Source organism: Lepidochelys kempii, chromosome 12, assembly GCF_965140285.1.
Source record: "Lepidochelys kempii isolate rLepKem1 chromosome 12, rLepKem1.hap1, whole genome shotgun sequence".
Classification (NCBI taxonomy): Eukaryota; Metazoa; Chordata; order Testudines; family Cheloniidae; genus Lepidochelys; species Lepidochelys kempii.
In genome coordinates this window covers 13,933,052-13,959,042 of record NC_136391.1, presented here as the reverse complement: position 1 = coordinate 13,959,042, position 25,991 = coordinate 13,933,052, and the positions used below count along the sequence as shown (strand labels likewise).

The following is a 25,991-nucleotide window of genomic DNA, read 5'->3' as shown; positions in this document are numbered from 1 at the left end:
TTGGCTAGTGAAACAATACTAACTTTTTACATTTTTTTTAAATTCCTAATGCAACTAGTTTATTATTTAACTGCTATTTGCTTCTTTGACTAATTTCATGTCATACTTTTTTTAAAAAAAAAAAACCAAACAGAAACAGAAGCTTCTTGAAGAACTTGGAGAGAGTTGGCTTCCATATCTGACACCTAGAGATGCCGAATTCCACCAACTGGTATTGTATCTTATTTTTAACCTTATTTGTAGTAAACTTGATTGAGCATTCTTATCAAATAGCAAACCAGTCTTTATTTATTGGTGCACTATTAGAGCTGACAAGACTAAAATGTCACTTCTTCTAATTCCTTTCTGAGGACTAGCATAGGTGAGGTCCTGGTGTATGTAGCGTTTGCAGAGCTGCACTCAGTGGAGAGTGAAATCCTTCAGCACTCAGGACAGAGCAGAATCAGGAACCTTGGTGTGAACTCCTTCTGAAGCCAATGGGAGTTTTGCCATTGACTTCAACAGGACTAAGATTTTACCTTTTGATCTTTAGTTCACACCTGTAAATGGTAGCTCTAAAAGTCTCCTTTTTAATCTTTGTTTAAAGTAAAAGCTCACATAACATATAAAGAACTTTCTATTTTTGTGTTTTCTTGCAATTTGTGGTCAAGTGAATTGTATGACATTGATTTGCAATATCTCATGCTTGACTGGAGTAAAAAGAGCACAGGGAGTCACTGTTCTATCAGAGGTCTTCATGATTTAAACCATCTAGAGAACATGTTCTATAGACTGGATTTGGCAAAGATGAAGAGTCTTTAAAAGTGAGATTTAGAGTATGTTTATGCTTATAATTCTAGTCACAAACAATACACAATGGTTAAGACCTGGCATAGGACCTGAACTACAAAAGCCAGAATGCATGCCTCAAATGAAATTTAAGGAAAGCTAAAACAGGCCCAATAGTCACATAACTAAACCAAACTAGTATACAGAGGCATAGCATTAAAGAACTAGAAGAATACTGCTACATGCATCTTAGACCTTTCTCAGGTCAAATTGAAAACATGTGGAAAGAATTTTAAGTTCAGTAAAACGAGGTTGGAACACATTCAGTAAGATGAAAGACATAAAAAGGAATCTCTTACTTAGCCTGAACAACTAAAGCAAGAGTTCCTACATTACAGCCGTGTCAACTTTCTTGTATTGACATGTGGCTCAAAGATGCCTATAGTAGCAAAAAAACAGCCTTGGTCTTGTGCAGCGGGAAGGAAGGGTATTTTTTTGCAGGAGCTCATGGACAAGAAGAATTTTAAGATGGCAGCTTTCCACATTGCAGAGAAGAAGGGTGATCTGGGTTCAACTCCTGGCTCAGTTTTACAGACTTCCTGTGTGATCTTGGGCAAGTCACTTGATCTTTCTGTGCCTTACTCTCCATCTGTAAAAAAGGGATGATTAATATTTCCTTTCTGCTCTCCTTTGTTTTTCTCATCTGTTTTGAGGCCTTTGGGGCTTTTGCTGTCTTTTTACATATTTGTAAAGTGCCTAGCACAATGGGACAGAGATTCTATTGGAGCCTGTACTGTAATAGAAATAATAAATAGTAGTAAAACACATGGTGGACAAACTTGCTACCAACAAAAAAAAGCACTATCATGAAGCGCTTTTCTTGTCAGTGTCCTTCTCCCAAATCAAATGAAAACAGCAAACAGACTTCCTTTCCAGGGTCTCACCAATGTTCAGTAAAAGTTCTTGCTCCTTTTAGTTCTTGTCCGACCCAATCACCATTTTCTCCTTCCTTGATCCTGTTACATCTCCTACCGTCTGTTTCCATTTCCTTTGTATACCAGCATCTGGGCCTGATAGCTTGAGCCTAGCTGTGTGTCCTCCACACTTCCTAGCCCATCCCTGCAGAGGTGACAGGGAAAGACATGGTTGAGCAGAGGCTGCCAAGTGGAGTCTCTCAGCATCCATACAGGTAGAAGGGCTTTGGGAAGATAAGCAATCAAATTAGACCAAATTAAAGTAATTAGTGATATTGAAAAGATCAAGGATCTTACATAAAGCCTATTGAAGTCAACTGAAAGTCTCCCATTGACATCTGTGGGCGTTGGATCCAGAACCAAATGGATAGAACTGATTGCCAGAAGGTGAGATAACAACTGAAATTTTATAGCCTTGAAAGGATTGAGTAAGTTTGCAAGGTCTGTACATAAAATATGCCTCCTGTTTAGTTTATGTGCAGACATGTGCATTTGCATATATATGTGGTATTGATAAACATCAAACACCTTTCATTCAATAACCATGATAGGAATTTTAAAATCTTTCTTACTTAAATAGCCGCTGTGGATGTCCCAAAGTTCCACTCTTACCACTAATATTATTTCCGTAGTACCTACATGTACTTAAAATTGGAAAAAAGTGAGACTATAGAAAATAACAAAATGCATAATGATGTACTGTAGATTAGTCTGTATGGCTTTCCTTGTTTTGTCTTATTTAAGAATCCCCCACTTGTGAGCAATGTAGTTTGAACAAAATGATGTTGGGAGGGTTAGGCAGAATATCATTCAAAAGCTGCTACATGCCTACAGGCATGAAGATATACTCTGAGCACAGTCCTGAAGTCCCTACTTAAAAAGTACTTCCATTGCACTCCCTTTTCAATGGGCATTTTTTCCGATCAGGGATTTTAGAATGGAACCACAAACTGCACCCAGAACAATGTCCCTTTTAGAAATCAAATAGTGAATAGCATCTGAGAAAAACACTAGAAAAAAATCATTGTAATAAATCCCAAATGTCTTCAATGAAACATAACATGTCATGATGTGAAATATAAGTGCCAACTTGCTTATCGGGGGACCTCTTCACTGGTTTGCAGCTTTATTCAGGTGCTTGAGTGGTGGGGTTATCCTGTGTCTTGAAAACAAATTGTGTGTTAGACACCACAACATGGCTGATTTTTAAATTCTGCTTATGTAATACACATATGAAAAATTAAGCACAGAATGTTCATGTTCATTCTTGAAGTTATCAGTGACATAACTACTTCTAGCAGTGTCAATACGAACTGACCTTTAACACCTGCTGTCAGAGTTACAGCAAACAGGACGTGATTCTTTTCAACCAACATGGTGGCGTTCAATATTAATTCAGTGTTTACCCTGTTTTCTGATGCTTTAATGCTTTCCTTGTGCAGGACATAGAATGACGGCTGGTTGGAGATTTAAAGAATACCAAACAATATTTTGAGATGATATGTTTAAAATGTGTTTCCACTCCCTGTTTTCTTCTGAGATACCACTGTATGCTTCTTAGGGTAGAACTCTAAAGACACAATGTAAGAAATATTGATAAAATAGTTCTTAAGCATGTAATTTTAGTGCACAAGCCAAAGGTAACATGCTTCTGATTTGGCTGACGTTGAAATGTGGAACACATTACCTCCATGTCCTAAAAGGAGAGTGAAATATTGTTGCATTTGAGTAAGCTGTGCATCTTCATCTCAGATGTGTATTTTCAGACTTCTAATTTCTTTGTAGCATCTTGTTTGATTCTGTCCTCTTTATTTCTTTGCTTGAAACTTTACTTGTGCGATTCATGTAACAACTTCAGTAGATTAATGGTGTTTTTAAAACTGTATTAAAATATACAGTGCCTTCCTAAATTTGTCATGATGATGCATATGATTTGGCTATTGATTAATATGAAAGTCTAATTTTGGCCTCTCATGTTAAAGTTGTGCAAAAAAATTTAGCAGTGATGCTACACAAGAACTACTAAAGCATTATATTTATTCCTTAAGTATTACTTTCTGCAGAGCCTTATATACCTGTGCACAATGAGATCAGATTCTGTGGCAAGAACTAAATACTGCAACAAGCACCCCTAGATTCTGTAGTAGCATTAAATATTTTATCTCCATGAAATAGCCTTCATTCCCATCCTCATGTTCTCAAACACACACACGAATATGGCTCAGAGTTGAAAATACTCATTGACATAAAATTCCTCAATAATTATTTTCAGTAATGATTATTATTAATGATGTTTTCTTCAGGCAGCTCACGGGGCTCAGCATTCATGTGGCCTAGCTCAGAGTCTCCTTCCCCACATGTGCCAGGAAAGCGGAGAAATGGTCATCTTCTCAGCCCTTTGGGTCTTGGCTGCTGCTCTGTTCTCCAAGCAGCTGAGCTCAACTCAGCTTACTTCATCTCACCAGTCTGTACTTTTGGTCCTCCAGGTTTCTGGCTAGAAGCTGGATTTTAGCTCCAATACCTCAACTCCCTGTTGCCTGCTTCATTGAATGGTGCAAAGACCATGTTTTGTAATCCAACTAATTTATCTTTGTGGGAAAAGCTGGGGAGCAAGAAGCACTTGCAGGCAGGTCCCAGCAGGACAGGTAGATTGAAAACAAAATGTTGGATGACTGGGTGCAACAAACTGGAAAATTCCATACTTGGAGTCTTTGATAAAGACAGATTGTGCAACCTCAGAATCAGTGTCTCTGGAGCTCTGATTGAGATCAATGTGGCAGACGACATCTTTTAAAGGTGTTGTGCCAGGCTCTCTGCAATCTCAGGAAGACAGTGCTTCTCCATTTTACTCTCAGATCATATTTTAAAGGGTTTTGTTTGATTTTTTAATCAAAGATGGGTTTCCTAGAGCATAGTTCTGCAGCTGCAGGATAGTGGAATACCTGGGGCCCTGTTCATAGATTCTGGCCAACATTTTCAAACTTTAGTATCTAAAGTTAGACACTTAAGTGGCTTCATTGTCAGCGTTGCTGACCTGCAATTCCCACTGAAATCAGATTTTAAAAAATGCTTCCTTGGGAATTTTTGTGGATAATCTTGTGAAACCTTTAAAATACAATATATTTAATTAATTTTAACAATTACCACCCAATAGTGCCATAGTTTATTAATCAGTTAGATAGTATCTAATGCAACCCCATTGTTACTGCTAAAATAGTATTATTTGGATGCTTTCTATTTCAACTCTTTAATAACACACGATTTTCAAAACCTAAGTGTAATAGCAAGTTACAAAACCAAGTTTAACCATTTAAACTTGGAGAGACAGAAGATGGAAATATAGTTAGGTAGAGAACAGATTCTGAGTTATACCTTTGATGGTTAGGTGATGGAAAAGTGGTTGTGATTGTTGTTGGTTCAGGCAGGAGATGGAGGCTTTTTTCTTGGCTGAGCAAGAACTCAGGCTAAAAAGAGGATGTAGTATCTTCTGAACTAAAGTTTCTAATAGTAAGCTAGACCCAATTGATTGATGGACTCTTCCCTTTCTTAGTGGCAGGGACCAGTGTTAAGCGAACTGGCAGCCTCTGTCCAAGGGTAAATAGGATTAAATTATCAGAAGGAGAAACATCAAGGCCTGGAGGTAGGAAGTCTGTAACTAATCCAATTAAGACCATTATTTGGAGCAGAATATAAAGTAAATGCAAAGGGAAAGAGGGACACTGAACACACACGGTGTAAAGATGAACAACCACCAGCCCTTAAGTCATTCCTTAGTATTTAAAACTTTCAGTTTGTACATGCAAAAAATGCAGGATGTTGATCAAAGTCTCTACCAGATTTTCCCACTAGATGTGTTCACTCAAAAAGCCCTAGTTTGTAAACTGAATAACTTTGGAACAGGTCAGGATCATCAACAAAAATCCTGTTCACAAAACAAAAATCCCATGTTGCTTAAGTGCTTTCATTGTGATTGTTTTTAGACTTTTACCCAGAGTTCCAGGATAACAGTTCATTCTACAGGCCTTAAATACTTTACAGTCACTTCTCTTTAGGTAGGCAAGAGGCATCTCAGATCTATAATCTGTTTGCAGGGAAGTAGAATGGGAATCCCAGAGTGTTTCAAATAATACATTAAAATATTTGCACAAAATAAAAAACGTTGCTGTTGATGAATTTTACGGTATTATTTCCTCACTTTATTTATATGGGTGTCATAACCTTAGTTTCTGAGAGGAATATTTTTTAATGTTGTTTAACCCAGCCGTACTAGTACTGTATTTTTTGTGCATTCCCTGTTGCAACTAGCAGCCTTCCAGGTTAGGGTTCAGCAATGGTCTCAACTGCTGACACGTTTCACAGAGGGACTGCAAGGACTGGGCTTTTGTTTTGTTTTTTTTAGGAGAGTAAATATAAAGATAATGGTCTGACCCTTGCTCTATAACGGGGGTTCACAAACTTTTTTCACAGTGTGGCTCAAATCCTTAGATATGGCTTGTGTTATGGTCCAGCTCCTATCCTATTTTCAATCATTTAACATCCAGTAACGACTGCAGCAATGTCAAGGTCCAGTTTTTTTCTCCCAGGGATTTGGAAAGGGATGAGCTGATATGGAGGGGATATTATTTTATTTTATCATGTCAGCTGTGCATATTTGTATATTTTTTTCTTGGAGTAGGACAAGCAGCCTATTACATGTTGTGAAAATTAAATTATACAAGGCTGCTTATAGCTTTGGATGGATATCTCTTCATATTTTATAAATCTAAATAAAATAGTGTTCCTTTAAGAAGCAACCATGTACTCTCTTGTTTGAGGCTCTAAGTGTTATGTAAGGGTGTATTTAAAATGTGATTAGATTATTAATAAAGAATGACATGCTGATTTGTGCCTCCTAGATTGATAAAGGGGAAAGGAAAGGAAAGGAAAAAACCAAGACGGAGGTACAGCCCTATTCTACAAATGATCAGCCCAATTATTCGTGTATTGGATTGATAACCTTAAAGATTTAATTTAACTGCACTGTGTTCCTTTCTTGTGGTGAAAATTGAAATTAATTGGCAGAGTCCCCCTCTCCCAGGATAGAATCCACTATATGGCCTGCATTCTTTGTTCCTAGATATATGGCTTTACCTTTGGCAGTATTGAAATGCATATTGTCAGCCTGTGCTCAGTTTACCAGGCGCTCCAGATCACTCAATATCAATGACCTGTCTCCTTTATTTACCATTCCCCCAATTTGTGTGTCCTCTGCAAACTTTATCAGAAATAATTTTGTTTTTCATGTCATTGATAAAAATGTTAGATTGGTTCTTGGCCTACACTATCTTTGTAAAATCCCACTAAAAACACAGCTGCTTGATAATGATTCCACTTTTAAAATTACAAGTTAAAATTAAAAGTTAGCCAATTGTTAATCCGTTTAATGTGTGCCATGTCAAAGTTGTATTGTTCTAATTTGTTAATATGTCATGTGGTACCAAGTCAGATGCCTTTCAGAAGTCTAAATATATTACATCAACATTATTACTTCCATCATCCAAATGTGTAATGTCAACAAAAATATGTATTACATTAGTTTTGCAAGATCTATTTTCCATAAACCCATGTTGATTGGCATTAATTACATACCCTCCTTTAATTGTTTCTTAATTGAGTCCTGTATCAGCTATTCCATTATAATGCCCTGAAATGACGTCAGGCTGGCAAGCCTATAATTTCTCGGGTCATCCCATTTACACTTGTTAAATATTGGCACAACATTAGTTTTCTTCCAGTTCTCTGGAGCTTCCCCAGTATTCCAAGATTTATAGAATGTCAATATTACTGGTTCAGTTGCTCCTAAGCCAACTCCTTTAAAACTCTTGGAGGAAAGTAAACTAGACTTGATGATTTTAAAAAGTCTGTCTTTAGTGGCTGCTGTTTTAACATCTTTCTGAGATACTAGTGGAATATAAAGTATTTCATCATCAAGATATAAATGTATCAGATGGCTTTTTACCAAATACAGAACAAAAATATTTATTAGATACTTCTGCTTTTTTTGCATTGACAATTCTACCATTTCTGTCTAGCAATGGATCAGTATCATGGTTAGGATTTCTTTTGTTCCTCGTATATTTAAAAAAAACTCCTTATTGACCTTAATTCTGGTGGCCCTTGATTTGTCCTTGTGCCTTTTTTGCTTCTTGAATCAATTTTCTACCATTTCAAGCGTCTGATTTATGTTCATTGCTATCAGCTTCCCCTTTTTTTCATTTGTTCGTGATGAAAAATACACTTTATTTTTTTTTGTATAGTTGTGTTCACCTCTCCCCTAAGCCTGGTTGGTTTTTTAACCAGTGTAGCTTTCTCTGTTGTGCATTTTTAGGTATCAAATAAAATTATCATGGAGAAGCAGTGTTGCCTAGTGGATAGCTCATTAGCCTGGGATTCAGGAGACCTGTGTTCTATTCCCAGCTTGGCCACTGGCCTGCTGGGTAACTTTGGGCAAGACGCTTCACCTCTGTGCCTCAGTTTCCCTCTCTGTACTATAGGGGTAATGATACTGAATTCCTTTGTAAAGTGAGTTGAGATCTACTGATAAAAAGCAAAGGATTATTACTACTCAATTTTTTCTAATCAAATTCTTTCTTCCAGCTAATTTGGCTCAATTGTTTTCAGCTTTCTGAAATTGGCCCTTTTTAAAGCATCAGTTATACATATGTGTATATTTCTGGTTTGGACTTTATTCTGTGTGGGTTGGTGTCCAAGTAATGTACTCCAAACAGTTGGCTGTTGCCAATGTATATCTAATACATTCTACCTAGGCATTTATATATGTTCACCACAGTGGTATCTAAGTACTAATTTACATGTTAAGAGATTTTGGACTAATACATTTAGAAAATGCCAAAACTGAAAAAGAAATAAAAACGCATTGAAAATGTACATAGTACAGATTACAGTACATGTTGTGCTACACACCCTCTAACTGCACTAAATTGGTTTATGACCGATCCAAATCTATTGGCAGTGCTGTTAGATAATGGTAGACTGTGCACCTATGTGTTGGGAGGAATGCAATTCAAATGATCCATCTGATGCCGTATGTAACACCAGCTGCCCTAGCTGTTTCACTACTGCAGGAGTGGCCAGCCTGAGCCTGAGAAGGAGCCAGAATTTACCAATGATCATTGCCAAAGAGCCACAATAATATGTCAGCAGCCCCCCATCTGCTAACCCCCTCCATCTCCCAGCGCCTCCCGCCCACCAGCAGCCTCGCCAAGCAGCGCCTTCCCTTCCCTTCTCACGCCTCCCACCCGCCGCAGTCAGCTGTTTTGTGGTGCGCAGGAGGCTCTGGTGTGGAGAAGTGAGGGCATGGCAGGCTCGGGGGAAGGAGTGGAGTGGTGGCAGGACCTGGGGCAGAGCGGGGGGTTGAGCATTGAGTACACCACAGCACATTGGAAAGTTGACGCCTGTAACTCCAGCCTCAGAGTCAGCACCCACACAAGGAGCCACATATTAACCTCTGAAGAGCCGCATACGACTCTGGAGCCACAGGTTGGCCACTACTGCATGATGAGCAGATCTTAACCACAGAGCCTGACACACAAAAATGTGGTAGGGAGGGGAAAACCTCTGCATTTGTGCTTATTAACCTCCCTAAAACAAACAATGGTGGTCAAAATAATAAATGGCACAAACGTGCACTAACTGAACAGGAAAATGGGGCCAAATTGACTCCTTTCACAAGCTCCTATCACCATAATAAAAATTTTGCAAGAATTATACAGGAGAGTAATGCTGCAAAGCTTTGCCCACATCACCATTAAGGAATTGCACAACACAGCTGTAGTCACCCTTTTTCCTCCCTGCCCCTGTCTTTCCAGAGTTGGTTTCTTCTTCCTACTAAGCTGGAGTGTAAGAGTCCTGAGGTCAATATTGGAACTGATCCAATTTGCCAGTGTTCTATCTACAATGTGGCTTCCTTACCAAATGTAGCAAGTAGTCATAACTAAAGGAGATGGCTCGTGAGCCCAAGCCTTGAGTTTGGAATACCTAGAGCCATAGCTTTAAATCTTAGCAGGGTCAGCTCAGTGCCCTCATACTTCTGAGGTAGATTAATGTGTTCAGTGCAGTGTTTTGTGTGTATATGGTGTGCTGGGTGCAGGGGGGTAGTGGTGGATTTTGGATGAAATCTTTAGAACTGAAGACTGCTCTGTGGCCCTTTACTTAAAATGAGGGGTTTGACCTTGTGGTCTTTGTCCAAAATTTTCCCTCCCTCTACTGATGTGCTTGTGCAGCATCCCACTTGACTGCTGTATTTCAGATATACATACAGCATCTGTTTTGTAAGGTACCTTGTAATGTTAAAGTACTAAACAAATATAAAGTACTGTGTCTTCCTTACTGCATCACATTCTAGATTTACTTTTTAGAGAATATGAGCATAGCCTTAAAATACATACCTGAATATTTAAAATATGTTCTGGTTCTTACAAAAATAACAAATTGGTTATTTGTTTTGTTTTTCAGTGGAAGACCAGATATTCCAAACTCTTCCTCAGGAAAGCTGATAAGATACCCCAAGAACTTCATCACATAGTGCAAGAAGCCTTTTTGACCTTGCAAAAACATGATTGTTTCTTCCAAGATCTTGTAAGGATCAAAGGAAAAGATTTTCTTACACCAGTATCTCGTATATTAATTGGAAACCCAGGATGCACTTACAAATACTTGAACACAAGACTGTTTACTGTTCCATGGCCTATGGAGGATTATGAAATAAAATATTGTCATCCTGAACTATTTGCAGCTTGTAAAGCATTAATCAAACTTAATGACTACTTGAATGTAGAAGCCGTCCAGGCTTTGCAAGAACAAAATTTATCTGAGACCAGAGAAACTGAAAATACTGCTGTCACAGATAGAGAACAGGATATTTCTACTTTTATTAAGGGGTCCCTCTTAGAAGTTCAAAGCAGTCTTTATACACCAAGGAATGACTGCACCAGTCTTAAGTACAGAACATCTTATAACTTGACTTTATTGAATTATATGGATCCTCTACAAATGCCGTACTTGAAACAAGAGCCTTATTTTGGAATGGGGAATATGGCAGTGAGCTGGCACCACGATGAAAATCTCATTGAAAGGTCAACAGTAGCTGTGTACAATTACAGCTGTGAAGGTGAGTAGTGGGGAGGTAGCACAATATGATTTGGCAATTGGTCTAAATGCTTTAATGCCTGAAGCTTTTTTATGTTTTACTGTGTGAGCATACGTACATACTGTGACAAAGCTCTGTCCTTGCCTCCGTGGGTCCCACGTTTCCTGGCGGATTTCGCTAGCTTCAGAGGCTCACTGTGACCCTCCACGTAACCCTTCTCTCTCTAGGGAGAAGGGTCACAGTCTACTGAGCCATTTTCATCATAAGCCAGCAAGGGAGGTGAGGAGAAGTTATCCTTCCTTGAACAGTCTCTGTTGCTTCCCAGTCTCAGTGATTAATCAGAGGGCAAAGGTGTGTGTGGGGGGGGGGGGGAAGAGCCCAGGCCCACCCTCTACTCCAGGCTCCAGCCCAGGGACCCTAATAGTATCAGCTATGGTAGCTGACCTTTTAGAAACATGACATGTACAATTCCCTGGGCTACTTCCCCCACAGCAGCCCTCACTTCCTCAAGCTCCACTTCACCCTTACCTGAGGGCCTCCTTCCTTGTGCCTGATATGGTGTGTACTGCTCAGTCTCTCCAACAGCACAGCTTCCTTACACAGCTCCTGACATGCTCCCCCACCTGACTAACTGGGAGGCTTTTAACTAGTTTCATCCAACCCCTGATTGGCTTCAGGTGTCCCAATCAACATAGCCTTCTCCCTGCCTTCTGGAAAGTTCTTAATTGGCCCCAGGTGTCTTAATTGACCTGGAGCAGCTTCCATTTCACTTAACCTGGTACCAGGGATTTGTTTAGTCTGGAGCTAATATATCTATCTCCCACTACTTTTCTATAGCCATCTGGCCTTGCCCCGTCACAATACATACCTGCAAACCTGCCTGCTTGTCCAGATTTGCCACTTGTTTCTGAATATATGATAGTAAATAACATTATCTTTTCATGTGTAAGCACTACTGTTACTTCTACCTTTCTTTACTGAAGCAAAATACACCTATGTTTACTGCAGCTGGCCCTATGCACAGTATTAGTAAGTGGATTGAAAAGTTGCTATAATTAACTTGCTGATAAAGAGCCAAGAAAACAAAATCTGTCAAATCTCTATCCCAGGTTCCCACAGGTGCATATTTCTAGTCTGTAAAATGTTTTATTATAGTTGACACCACTGTCTTTAGTGGAGTGATTTGTCAAATATGGACTTGTTCTGCTTCATGCTGATTTTACTACTGTCCTTTCTTTGCAAAGAACATGCTGGCTTGGCTTTATATAAAGGTATTCTTATGTTTACAGAGAACTATATAAATTCTTGCCCAGGCCTGCTGTCGTGTTACATTGTCTTGGAACTCAACAGCCCTGTTGTAGTTAAGAGGAGGGGTTTCTGATAGGATTTCCTTTGTAAATACTTGTTTTATGTCACTTCATACAGGCTCTTCTTTTAAAAATCTATTCAAACATAATATGAATTATGTGAAATGTATAGTTCTAGAGCAATGAAAATAAAATTATCAGTTTTTCATGGTTTAAAATACCTTTTGCCTCTTTGTCCTCTGTTGAAAACTCTGTGTATGTGTGTATTTAAAGTACATAATTCTGTCTAAGGCTGAGTAACTTTCAGCATCTAATCTGAGGGCTACTTTTTTAAAAAATGGCTTCCAGTCTGCAGGCACAAATCATAGAATATCATAGAATATCAGGGTTGGAAGGGACCCCAGAAGGTCATCTAGTCCAACCCCCAAAAAATATGGAACGCTTCACGAATTTGCGTGTCATCCTTGCGCAGGGGCCATGCTAATCTTCTCTGTATCGTTCCAATTTTAGTATATGTGCTGCCGAAGCGAGCACATATACTAAAATGATAGAATACATCTAAACGACATGATTTTTAGATGCTGATGATCCACTACAAGTTCATAATTAGAAACTGAAACTATGGGCTTTGCTGTACCCTTTGAAATGTAAGAAGACTCACATTGACTTAGTGGTCTTTGGATCAGGACCATAGTGCATAGGCAGCTGCTGGTATTTTTACGTGTATTTTCTCACTTCATATTAAATCCTAAACTATAGCTCATCTTATTAAATAACATTTACATTGTAATGGGGTTGTTTTTCCCCCTCACACTGTACACCCTGTAATGAAAATACCTCATTTGCCCAAGTTTATAAGGAACTTTTTTCTGGATTACCTAACAAAGCTGATTTATTTATGAAAGTGTGTTTCTAAATGTCACCCCAGTTGTATATATGATATGGATGGTATACATATAACAAATAGCAGGTGGCCAAACTGCAGCTCACGAGCCACATACAGCTCTTTTATAGTTTGTGTGGCTCGTGGAGCCCCCCATAATTTCCCCCATTCTTCACCTATCAGATTGGGGATGGGGGGAGATCAGGGCTTCTGCCCTGTGGCGGGGTGTGAGCTAGGGGCTTCTGTCCAGTGCGGTAGAGAGGGGCTCGCAGCTTCAGGCCGGCGGGGCATGCCTGCTGGGGCTCAAGGCTTCAGCTGAAGCCCCGAGCCCCAGCAGATGTGCCCTGGCTCTCGAACTTCTGAAGATTAGCATATGCGGCTCAGAGGGTCAGTAAGTTTGGCCACCCCTGCCATATACTTATATGTCCAGTAAGTTAACACTACCTATTGAGATGATAGTGGGTTGTTAAAAACACGCCCATTTAAATAAGAGAACCATAAGCATGAGGCAAAGTGGAAGTGTTCATGCACTCTCATAACACATGAAACACTCTCTACATTAATGTAAGCCTACTTGTGGAAGTGGATGAGAAAACTGGGCCCTTTACATTCAGCCATATTTGAGTTAACCATATAGAAAAGGGTCTTGCATTTCTTCATAATTAAAAGCTGCCTCTGGATTGTTATTTTACCCAATGGTGCCTACACAGAGTGCAGCACATAGGATAAGTAAGATCATCCCATGTTTTAAAACCACCATAAAGGCCAAACCAAGGTATGGGTTAGAATACGAAAGAGTTCTTCGGTTGAAAACAGACCCTTTATTTTTTTTATCTGTTTTTAGTGTAATATAGAATGTTAGCACACATTAACCAACCATTGTATGAGACTATTATTACTTTTTTAAAAAATGTGAGCTACATAAAAGAAAGGTTCTGCTTAGAATTAAAAATCATTAAAGAATTTAAAAGTAGAGGCAAAAACTTCCAAATATGAGCCATTTTCACAACCATAACAACCATTTTATCATTTTATTTTTTTAAAAATGGGAAGATTACTTCAGATTTGAAGTTTGTTCATTTTCTTCTCCAGTGCATCTCAAAGCCTGACTTTGACACATGTGTTAATAATGGTCTCTTGGCAGGACCTGGAAATCTAAGGAGTATCACTTAACTGGAGACAGTATGCAGAAGGACAAGAAAAGATTTATTTATTTATTATATAGAAGTAAATGTTACTAAACTGGGACCTGATTCTGCAAGGTGCTGAGCACCTCCTGATAGGTGCCAAACACCACTATCTTCCAGTGACTTCAGTGGGAGTTGAGGACACCTAGCAGCTGCCAGGAGGCACTTAATACCTTGCAGAAAATGACCTTTAGTGCACTGGTATGTGATAGCATTACACTGTTACAAAAGTTTCTCCCTGTCCAGATTTACTAAGTACGGTTTGTCAGTAGTCTTATTGTATTTCCCTGCAGTAAAGCTACATAGTATGCAGGAATAGCCCAAGCATTTAATTTCACAAATCCAAGGAAATGGGTAAACTTTTAAAAACAGTTACTACTCCTTAAAAGGTTAATTAAGCAGCAAATAACGTTGTCAATTAATGTTGAATATATACACTTTTTTCTCCTCCTCCATCCAAGAAGCTCTCATTGTCTGAAAAATATCAGACAACTTAAAAGAACTGTTTCTGTAATTTTCCTAGTTATAGTTTTTAACTGCTGGCAGTTCTGAGCCGTGAAAATTTTTGATAAGTCTATCAATATTAATAAGACAATACTTTGCAATTCTATAGCACTTTCAATTTGTAGATTTCAGCAATTTGCTGTAGTTGGCAAGTATTACCATCTCTATCGTACAGATGAAGTAACTGAAGTACTGAGAGGTGATGAGGGTCACACAGTAAGTCAGTGGAAGGTTCTTGAATAGACCACATACTCCTGACTGTATTCCCATTCTCAATCTCCTAAACAGAAGCTGCCCCGTTATATGTCAGTATTCCTTATTGGTATTTAAAACTGATCCCCATTTTACTAATTACAAGCCTGATTGTCCCTGCTAGTGTTTGGTGTGTTTTTACTAAATGAGTGAAAGCTACATCTAACTGAGTAGAGCTGTTTGGAAATTTTCTGATGGAACAGTTTTCCACCAGAAAATGCTGATTCAACAGAATTGAAACATTCCACAGGAATTTACTGAATTTGTTGACATTCTAACTGAAACTAGGAAGGTTTCTGTTGCTACCCCATGATCTCAGCTCCTGAGCAGCCTATTTGGCAGGCTGCTGCCAAGCCAGGGCTCCCAGGCTCCTGGCTGCTCGTTGGGGGCTGCCCTGAGAGGCGGGGAGTCAGCTGCCCAGCTCCCTGGGCTGCCTGACTCACCTGACTTTTTATTTTAAATGAAATTTAAATTTGTGTGTAATGCTTTAAAGGTATATAATACAATTGTATTTATTTTATTTTATATTTTAATATATTAAATTTAATTTTTAAATTTCATTTTTAAAATTATTAAAACATAAAATAAAATAAATACATCTGCTACTCTAATTAAAATGTTCCACTGTACTATCTTATTTTCTTGTTCAAAGTTTCTCTTGTTTGATGTTATAATGAAATAGTTTGATGCTTTGATCGGTATTAATGAGAGTAGCAGCTGCTTTTAATATCCTAGAAAAATGATTCCAGGCTAACACAACGGTATTAAAAATAGCTGCTACTCCAATTATTTTATTTTCTTGTTCAACAGTTTCATAACAACAACAAAATGTTTTACTCTGTTAATTGGAGTAGCAATTGTTAACAAATTGAAGAATAAAATAATTTAATATAAAACTAAATTTAGATTAAAATATAAATTACATTAAAATAATATAAAAATAAAAAACTGCCAAAATCAAAACACAATTTTCAATTTTTCACAATATTCTTTTCTGGAATTTCTATTTAGCAGGAAATTTATAAATTGGAATGGATTATTTTAGAATTTTCAGCATTTCCCGTGAAAAGGAATTCTGTGTTTCAATCAACTCTATACCAGGAGTATAGAGTTTAATCTACGAAAGAGATGCTATTCTGAGCTCCCATCACACAGGAGCATTAATATAATGAACAAGACTTACTCAATTTCCTTTGGCCCTGTAGAAGAAGTTGGTGTGGCTATCCAAAATAGAGGCACAATAAGGGCCATATATCCGTAATTTATTATGGACCTGCCTGAAATAATTGTAGTTAAACGAACAACCCAAGAAAAGAGTATGCTTTGCAAGGAGGTTTTTCCTTTTGGCGCACATTGGTCCTCTAGGCCAAGGAGTCTAACCCTTTTCTCATGGAAAATCATGCAGTGACCCTGATTCACTGTCTTTCACTTACGTGGGATTTTCAGAACCTGGTTTAGAGGTTGAAGAAACAGTTTTCCTCTGTATGCTTTACTGTATTTTGTTTGGCTTGTTGCCCTATAAGCGCTGCTTGCTGTGTAAATCTCTTAGAGTAATAAAAAGGCTGGATCTGTTAGCTGACAGGTTAATGTTTAACAGTTTAACAAAACCAATGATTAACTGCAGTAAAGACTAATTTTGAAGGAACCATTATTTTTTACTTTCATAAAGTACAATTTGTTTTTTTCATGTTTTTAAAAGCAACATCCCTTTGCTAAATTTAATAGCTGCCCCATCATTTCTACAATAGCGGGGAAAGAAACTGAGATACGACATTGATCATTTCCTCAGTGGTTAATAATAATAATAAATAATTAACAATTTGAATGATCCTAAAGATTTATAATTGACATATAATCTCCTCTATTTGCTATTTAATGGACACAAGTCACTCAATAATTTATTTGTATAACATTAAAAGCAATCTTCAATGGTTTCTAACATGAGTAATATGTTCTAGATACTGATTGTGGAAGAAATGCTATATGTAAAAATATTTCCTCACTGCCTGGCACTGAATATGTAGCCAAAATGCTCATTTCTGTATGTGAATTGTATAATTACTCAATAATTGCTAGAAGTTGTTCATTACTCGTAGACGTTAACCACCTAGAGGTAATTTTCTGAGGTAGGTTTAGGGCAATTGTTGAGTACTTTCAACAAGTTAATCACTGTCCAGAACAATGATATACTTGTGAAAATTTAAGTTAATAGCAGCTCTTCATAATGTTAATATTAAATCTTTATTTGAATTAAAGATGTCAGTTTGTTTTTCTCACCACCATCACTGTTTATATCGATAAGATTTCTCTCCCGCATCAATTTAGAGAGGAAAGAATTTCCCCAAATTCTTTTTTTTTTTTTTTTTGGTAGTGCTTTTGTTCCTGATATGTTCAGACACTAACTGTTGGGAGAAAATTGCAACTTCTGTTCAAGGGACAAATTGATAAGAATGCAGTTTCAGGAAATCCCTTTTTTGTATATATAAATCCCAGTTGGAATTGAAAATTTAAATGACACCCTTGTTAATACCAGTATATTGTTTTTAGAGAATCATTTTTTTAAAAGATGGTTAGAGCGCCTGTGATGGAAGTCACAGTCCAAGTTAGATCAGTTCAGCTATAAAGAATCTTGAACTATAAAGAGTTTTTGGCCAGGGTGCATACCACAGAAATATGTGTTCTGTGACTTCCAGATTGGATTACTGTAATATGCTGTATATGAGGCTATCTTTTACCACAAACACTGAAACTTCAGATAGTGAAGAATAAAACTACCCACCTGTTGAATGGTGCTTCTCATTCAGAGTTTTGCATGATTGTTACGGCTTCCAGGTGATTTCTGAGTCCAATTTAAGGTGTGCAATATGGTTTGATTCCTGAGTACCTTTGAGAGGGGGAGGGCTGCTGGTGGGGCATCTTTTTAAAAAAAAAAAAAAAAAAGAGGTCCTCTACTCTGAGCGTCACCATTAGCATTGGTCCTGCAGGGGCTAGATTTGTTGACCTTTATTTCATATTGCAAACTGAATCTTTTCTCTTGGGCTTTTTGTGAGAAAGTGAACTGATTGGGTAATAGTGGGTGACAGTGGAGTCTCAGTTTGGGTGGAACAGGGAGGGATTTTATATTTTGGAAATTGATTCCACTTTGTATGTTTCACAAAACAATATACAAGTGCCCAATATACAAGTGCAGAGCTTAAAAATTGAAATAAATAATTCTCTCAAGCATAATCCTTTGCTCTACCTTGATATGAGAGCTGTTAGTTGGGGTCAACAGCAAAACCAGATATTACAGGGTTTTTTTTCTGCTTAAGCTGGCAGTGATGCTTCTTATTAAGAAATGGGACATGGCATTAGGGTTTGATTTAGGATTAGGTTTGGCATTCCAATTCAAGGTTAAAACAGGGAGCATTTGGGTTTGAAAGTGCTAAAATCTCTCAAACTGTTCTGTTTGGCCCAAAATGACAAAGAAACCTCTGAAAGTCAGCTGCCTTTGCAAGACTTTCTCCATGGTGGGCCAATAACTAAACTAGATCTAGAAAAACAAGCCCTTCATTGTTCTGGGTCCAGATATGACCCAAAATCCTAAGGGCAGTGTGATGTGATATGTCTGGCCTTCTCTGTCTCCTGCTTGGGGTGTTGCCACCCTGACACACCCCACCTGGAAAAAAGTGTCAGAGGGACTATGAGTTCAGATCTCCAAGCACAGTCTAACATTCAGTCTGTGGTATTGACCGAAGCAATAAGACATGGTCCTTAAGAGTCTAGAAGGGCTGGGAAGGGGCAGTAGCCAATCAGGATCCACCAAGAGAGATAAGAAGGCTTGCCTGCTTCTTCTGTGGAGGAGTGCTGGGTGAAGCTGGACAGGAGCGGAGTTCCCTTGGGTTTAATCCAGAGCCCCAGGTCCTGATCAGGGCCTAGCCATCCTCTGTACCTTCACCTGAAGGAATGTGACAAACTGGGTATTTTGTTCTGAGGTTCAAAGATTCAGGTGGCCAATTTTTGAGTCATACTTTAACTGTTGAAGGACGAGGAAGGAGTTCCTTGCATGAACTGCCTTGCTCTGGGCAAGCTGTGACAGGCAGGTTCAAGATTCTGGGATTCAGAATACCTCTGAAATACCAGACTGGGACATCAAGCCTGGTGTTCTGGCCAAATTTTACTTCAGTTACTATATTCTCTCTATCACAACTTCCTCTTTAATTATGGCCGGGTAGGTACAGTGTGTCCAAACTGTTGTAGGAGTGTTGCTATAAGCTTGTTACATAGTTGCAGCATTTCATTTCGGATGTGAGCAAACTAATACCTGAGGGCCAGATTCTGCAGTCCTTTACTGAGCAGATCAATGGGAGTTTTGCTTTGTTTTTATTAAGTACTGCTAAATTTGGCAATTTCTGTGTAGTTTGTTCCAAGGTAAACAAATCTCTTTAAGGTCTGTTTGTATTAAAGGTGCTATGTATATGCAAGACCCATGTGATTACAATACCTATAGTTTAGTTGTAGAACTTGAAACATCCACATGTTTTAACTTAAACTGGAACCATAGTTGTCTAAACAAATATATGGCCTCATTGCTGCTTGAGGTGACAATAGGATTTTATTATAACTTCTCCCTACATATAAGTTTTGCCAGCTAACGTAGGGATAGGCCACAAATGATGAGAAGCCTTATTTTAAAATCACTTTGGCACAACTGACAGAAGCAAGTAGCAGCTTGCTTCCATTTGTTTCCAAAATAACATGGTAAGAGTCATAAGTTTCAACTGCTGCAGATAATTATTAGGTGCATTCATTGGGAACATAGGGAAAGAGCGTCTGTGAGCTACATCTGAACTCTGTACTTAAGCAATAAAAATTTTATCAAACTGCAAAAAACTAAGTCATTTTAACGAGCACATTCCAAAGGTGCGGGATTTATGAGGAGACCCCAGGAAACTTTGATTGAAATTGCTGTCTCTGATTGTAGTTCTATATTTTATTGGTGCCATATTGTGAACAGTGCTGCTGCCAAAGTGAATGGGAAAGCAGAATAACAGACAGAGTTAACCCACAAAGGTTACCTCTTTTTATAATATCCATGATGTATTGCATTAAAAATGCCTTGAAAGCCATCCTATTTGCAGTTTTCAGAAAGCATTTTTTCTTAAATTAAGTTACGATTTATCTGAACAGGGCAGAAAATATGAAAGCCCCTGAAAGACTTTAGTATTGATTTTTCTCAGAGTATTTGCTAGCTCTTGTTTTCTCATTTGTGTGCTCCTTGATGGAACAGCCTAGAGCTGTGCACTGATCCTGAGACAAAGCTTTAGCAGGATGAGAAGAACAATAGTGAGGGGCAGTATTGTGGGGCTGATCTTATAATAGGAGTTTTGCCTGAGTAAACAAGGACATCAGGTTTGGGTTCTGGGATATTTACTTTTTTTTCTTCCTGGTTCCAGAATTTAAACAAAATTTAAATCACCTGGAAAATTATTAGAATTTTATTAACTATTATGCCTTCCCCCAACTAAATAAACACTGTAGTAGCCATATGTGATGAATGACTTGAATATTCTGAAGGCATGAGGTCAATGCTACTCTGTAAGTGTGTGCAGAATAATGAAAGTTATAAATCTTTTTTCTAGTATTTATGTTCTAAAAATAATTAAGCTTAAAGTCTACAAAAATTATGACATTAATGTGTATGTGTTGTGGCAGTGAAATAGATCTATTCAACCAATCTGTAATTATTGATTCTTTAAAAATTAGGCAACATACAATTGTTGATTATTACTAGCCATCGATGGTAGTTGAGTACCAGTTGCTCATTAATAGCTGTGTCCTCCCCCTGACAAAATGCTCTATTACATCAGCCATTAAACTATTACACCATAGGTTCCACGTACCCTATTATAAATGTAGACTGTTCCTTTCACTTAATACTGCATTATACTCAGCCTCTGAAAATAGTTCTAGTTGAGAGATTGAGCTCCAAATATTTTTTCATTGCACTGGATTATTATTTTTCTCCTAGTTTATCACATTCATGTTGTTTAATGATAAAGCAACCACATGAAGATTAGATTGTACAGAATCTTCATTGGCTGTTGCCCTCTCTAACGTGTTTGAGTAGTCTAATAAAGGATGGAAGATAGGATTCAAGGATTATCTCTTCAACTCTGCTGATTTTTTGTGTGGCTTTATAGAAGTCACTTGAACTTCACTGAACCTTAGTTTATGCTTTGGTAAAATTAGAACTAATGACATGTAAACAAGTTTAATTGTTTTTAAAGTGCTTTGAAATCCTTGTCTCAAAGTTATCTTAGAATTTGTTTCTTCTTACATATGTGGTATCATCTTTCCAATCTAATATTGGTAAGTATACTACTATAGTTTTAATACTCTGCAATAAAAAACCTCCCAAACCTCCGATCCAAACATTGCAGAACTGTAGGGAATTTTAGATGTGGTGCCAGACTTTATTGTCCTGATTCTCCATTGTCCTGTGCCTCGTGTATACATTTTGGGTTTGTAGTGTTTTACACGCACTTTATACTCGCGTTCCATTGACATCATTGACTGCATGTGGTGCAGTTCAATGGAGAATTAGGCTCAGTGGCTTATAACCATACCTAACGTATTTGGGTTTGCACTACTAAATTCTTCTTTATATTGTGTGGTTCTAATCCTCCCTCATTTCTTTGCCTTTTTCTTTATGTCTCTCTTCTTTTTCTTGTTTAGGTTCTGCATGTGACAAAGATAATGAACAGTATGTGGAAGGGAGAGACCCAGCTGACTGGCACGTAGGCCTGAAGGTAGCATGGGACATAAAGACACCTGGACTGGCAATACCCCTTCACCCAGGAGACTGCTATTTTATGCTGGGTAATTTTCAAAGGTTTAGGAATGCAAATGTTTCTATTGAAAATATAGGGCAGATCATCAACTGGAGTAAATTATCATAGCTCCATTGATGTCAGTGGATGTGGGTGACTTACAACAGCTGAGGATCTGGCCAGAATGTGTAATTACTTTGTGGTTTTTTTGGTCTTCGGAAACTGTTTTCTTCAATTTTTCTTGTTTTCTTTCTTGTTAGTGGTGCAGAGTGAAGTTTACCTGTAAGCCTTTCCCTGTCTCATGCTCAGATTGCAATTGAGGTTAGCTTCAGCACAATAGGAAAATTTCTTTAGCTTGTACTTTAAGGATAAACTACTTGTGTGAGAAGTTGAGGTGTTATTTCTTATTTTTAATGGAAGCTTCCTCTTCCTCCTTTCAAGACACAGTTTCCTGGGGAACAATAGCCATCTACTTCATTGTCTTATTACAAAATCTCCCCGAAAGTGCGGTTTTGGGTGAAGATGGACTATACGTGTATGTCATTTGTTTTTAAAATGTCCATATATATAGCTATAAAAACAAGCTGTGTATATTGCTGTTGTCATTTATATTTCTGACTCCTCGGCTCAGGATGAGATTTTCTTAGTACTTCTTTGCACTGTTTTCTGATGATGTGTTGGTCACCTGCTTTAAGTATGAGCCTTTCTCTCATTCTGTTACATTTTTGACCAGTGTGTATTCAAGAATACCCTCCTCCAATGTTGGAATTATGCTGTAGAATTGAGCTGTTCTATTCCAAAAAGGAGCCTGGATGCATCACTTGTTTGAGGGACAAAGAGAATTAAATCGGGCCCACTGGTTCTGGCAGCTGAAGTCCAACATTGCTGTTAATAGTACAAGGCAGCAAGTCAGGGAACATAAGTAGGTTCATTCTGGATTAGCATTTCCTACTAATTAAATCACCTTGTGAATAAACCGCAGCTACATCACACCATGAGCCATGTGACCTAAAACTCAGACAATCATTGTGAGACTGCAGTGATTGCCTGTATTGGCTGTTCAGAGATTGGTGAAACCAACACCCTTGTTGACACGCCCAGTTCATGCACTTCTGATATGTTGAGGCCCAAGGTACTTCCACAAAGCAGCTCTTCCTACCTGCTTACTTATTGGGGTAGTTTTCCTTTTCGCTTTTCCGCATTGTCTATCAGGTGAAACTGAACAACTTAGTTACCACAAGTGAATTTTTTTCAGAGTGCCTGCTAATATCTTGTACCTCGTTCTGCTCTTAGCTACACCTCTACAACCCTATTGAGGTCAACAGTGTGGCATATGTGTAACTAAAAGTAGAGTGTGGCCATATCAGACTTGAGCATCTCACAGAATAAGATACGGAGTTGTTTGAAATCCTTGAATAGTGTGATAAAGAAGATGTGTCTAACTTTTCTTCTTCCATTAGGATGTGGGCTAGCAGTCTTGAGAGAGAGAGATTTTTTTTTTAAAATCAAAGTGAAGGTTATGTGACAGTTAATAATTCCCTTTGTAAGAGTTTGTAATCCATCTTTGTGCAATAGCTATTCTAACATCAGATGGGGAGATTCATCTAATTCTTATTGACTGTAAAGTTTATGCCTAATCAGCCTTGTTGGCCAGCTGATTCAGAAGACAAATTGTGGAATGGATGTTCATCATCAGTGATTTTAGTACTGTTTATTTTAGTACTGTAAATCATAGCTGGCTGAACTTTCAAATGGTAAGGACATTCCTTATTCCCCTGATAGGAGTTAACTTTATATACTGTGGCTCAGGCACTGCTGGAAATGCTATATAAAGGACGGGTCAAAAAATGTATTTTATTTAACACCTAACAACATCCTGATCATGTTTAGGTGGAAACAGAGGACATATTAAACATTTTTCCAGTTATGGTGTATAAATCACTCTTTCGTATTAATACTTCATAGAAAACTACTGTTTGGGACTCTGTAGAGCAGGTGTTAGATATTCTCTTCTCGGTTTCTAAATCATTTACAATTACCTTTTAGCAGGATTAACAAAAACATCTATTTGAATTTAACAGCAGTAATAATATAGAAGGGTCCATCCTAGAAATGAAACTTTCTGACTAAATCATATCTATTTTATTAGTTGAAGTGAGTGACTTAATATAGCTGGTAATAACCTGTAATTAAGGGACCTATATTAGCATTGGGTTGTTCTGTATCTTCTTCATGTTGTTGGTTTGCAAGCACACTATTTTAAGAGTAGATACAAATGTGGGATGACACATAAGGTGTGATTCAATATATTGGGAGATTTAAAATATGGGAACATTATATAAGAGGTAGCATGATCGCAAATGACCAAATACTAGTTAATTTATCCTGTATTTCTGCATTTCACGCATTCTAGAATCTCATCTTCTCCTTCTCAGTTACCTGGGGTACTTCCTCTATCATGGCTGGAAAACAGTGGAAACAGTTAGAGAACATGCTGTTTGATCCATCTGGAATTTGTACCATCTGGACTTGTACCAGTGTCACTTTGGGAATCAGCTAGTAGATGCTGGTGGAGGGTGGGGGCAGCATGTTTAATGTTTACAATAGGGGGAATGACAGTCGGGACTTCCACGTACTCTTCCTGACTCTGTCTTTGACTCATGTGATGGTGGTAAGTCGCGTCACCTTTGTGTGCCTCAGTTTTTCCATTTGTAAAATAACATGTTTACTTTACATGAGAAAAGATGTCAGATTCAGCATGCTGTTAATCATTTAAAAGCCAGCATTTATCAATAGTTATTGCATAGTGGTATCTGAGATACTCTATTTCCTTTTCTTATGTGTGTACAGGAAGTAGCACATCTCTTCATCAATACCATTGTGTGAACATTTGATAAATACTGACATTTTTAATGATAACTTCTCAAAATACAAATTATTTTTATTATTAATAAAAGCCGACAGATGGCTAGGTCAACACTATAATTTATACAACCTCCATTAGCCTAGAAGTAGAACCTTAATGATAAGGTTTTTGTTGGACAGTTACATACTTTGGTTGTGGCCATCTTGGCACAAAATAAATACAATCCAAATGTGCTGTTTCCATGAACCTCTGCATTTATTTTTGAGAGACATAGTATTATAAATTGTATATTTTTTTAATAGCATTTCAAAGAACAGGAAAAAGTGGATGAATTTTTTTGCCCTTCAAAAAAAAATATAAGGGTGTCCTACTCACAGGCACTTCTGTGATATGGTTCGTTGTTACTTTGAGAAGAATTGTGTTTAAAAATGCAATATCTAAGTTTAGCTTTACACTTGCTTTCTCAGCTCTTGTCTTCAGTTGAAATATGCTGCTGTATTAAGTCATGTCTTGAACTGTATATTATGTGCCAAATATCAGGTGTTCAAATTTGTCCATTTTAAGATATGCTACCACAATATCAAAAAGAACTTTTGATTTAAGGGGGGGGGGTAATTAGCTTTAATGTGGCATTACTTTTTTTTTATAATCTTTGTTTTTCCTCACATGAAAAATAGCCTTGCAGAGGAACTGCAAACCTGCTGCCTGATAACTGGAATCTGAACTTCATAGCACTTATGAAACGGAAACAGTTTAGCTCAATTTAGAATAATATATTGGTCTGTAGAGGAAACACATACTGAACACTGCTGTCTCAAGTACACAGTCAAGGGGTGTCTAATATGAAACGTGTTGGGTGCATGTAATAAATCCAAAGCACGTGGAGGTGAGCGAAGAGCCCCATCTGCTGTGGTCGAGAGCATGCTTAACTAGGGTTGTCATGGTCTTACTATTAAATTGGAATCTTTCCCCTAAACTTGACCAGATTTGCATGACCAGATTTGCAAATAGATTTACAATTTTCACTAATTTTCCTACCATGACTTCAAAACATACTTAACAAAAATGCAATCTGAACTTTTTCAAGGGGGGAAGATTTACTTTTCCACAGCTGTTTCCCATAGATCAAATGTTGCTTGAAGGTTAGGGGTTTAAAGCAGCTTGAAGATGAACTTGATGGTGTCTTTTTTTTCCTAAACAAATTATAGTTCAAGGAGCATCAGAAATTATTTTCATTAACCAGAATTTAGGCACACACGTTGTGGGGGTGGGCTGTGGTTGGAGATATTC

The 25,991-nt window shown here is 37.8% G+C and overlaps 1 protein-coding gene and 1 non-coding gene across 10 annotated transcripts in view; one reads left to right on the top strand and one right to left on the bottom strand.

The window, feature by feature from the left end:
* The window catches only part of FTO (FTO alpha-ketoglutarate dependent dioxygenase), a 327,030-nt gene that overhangs the window by 65,922 nt on the left and 235,117 nt on the right, over positions 1 to 25,991 (top strand). For 8 of the 9 annotated variants that reach the window (XM_073307614.2, XM_073307615.2, XM_073307608.2 and 5 more), the window contains exons 2-4: positions 134 to 211; positions 10,257 to 10,911; positions 21,741 to 21,884. In XM_073307614.2, the coding sequence (XP_073163715.1) occupies positions 134 to 211; positions 10,257 to 10,911; positions 21,741 to 21,884 (877 nt within the window). The remainder of the gene's footprint in view (positions 1 to 133; positions 212 to 10,256; positions 10,912 to 21,740; positions 21,885 to 25,991) is intronic. The other variant, XM_073307611.2, reaches the window with a different exon arrangement.
* Positions 12,625 to 12,731, bottom strand: LOC140896569 (U6 spliceosomal RNA). Its single transcript, XR_012154579.1, has one exon. It is a non-coding gene; the product is annotated as a U6 spliceosomal RNA (small nuclear RNA).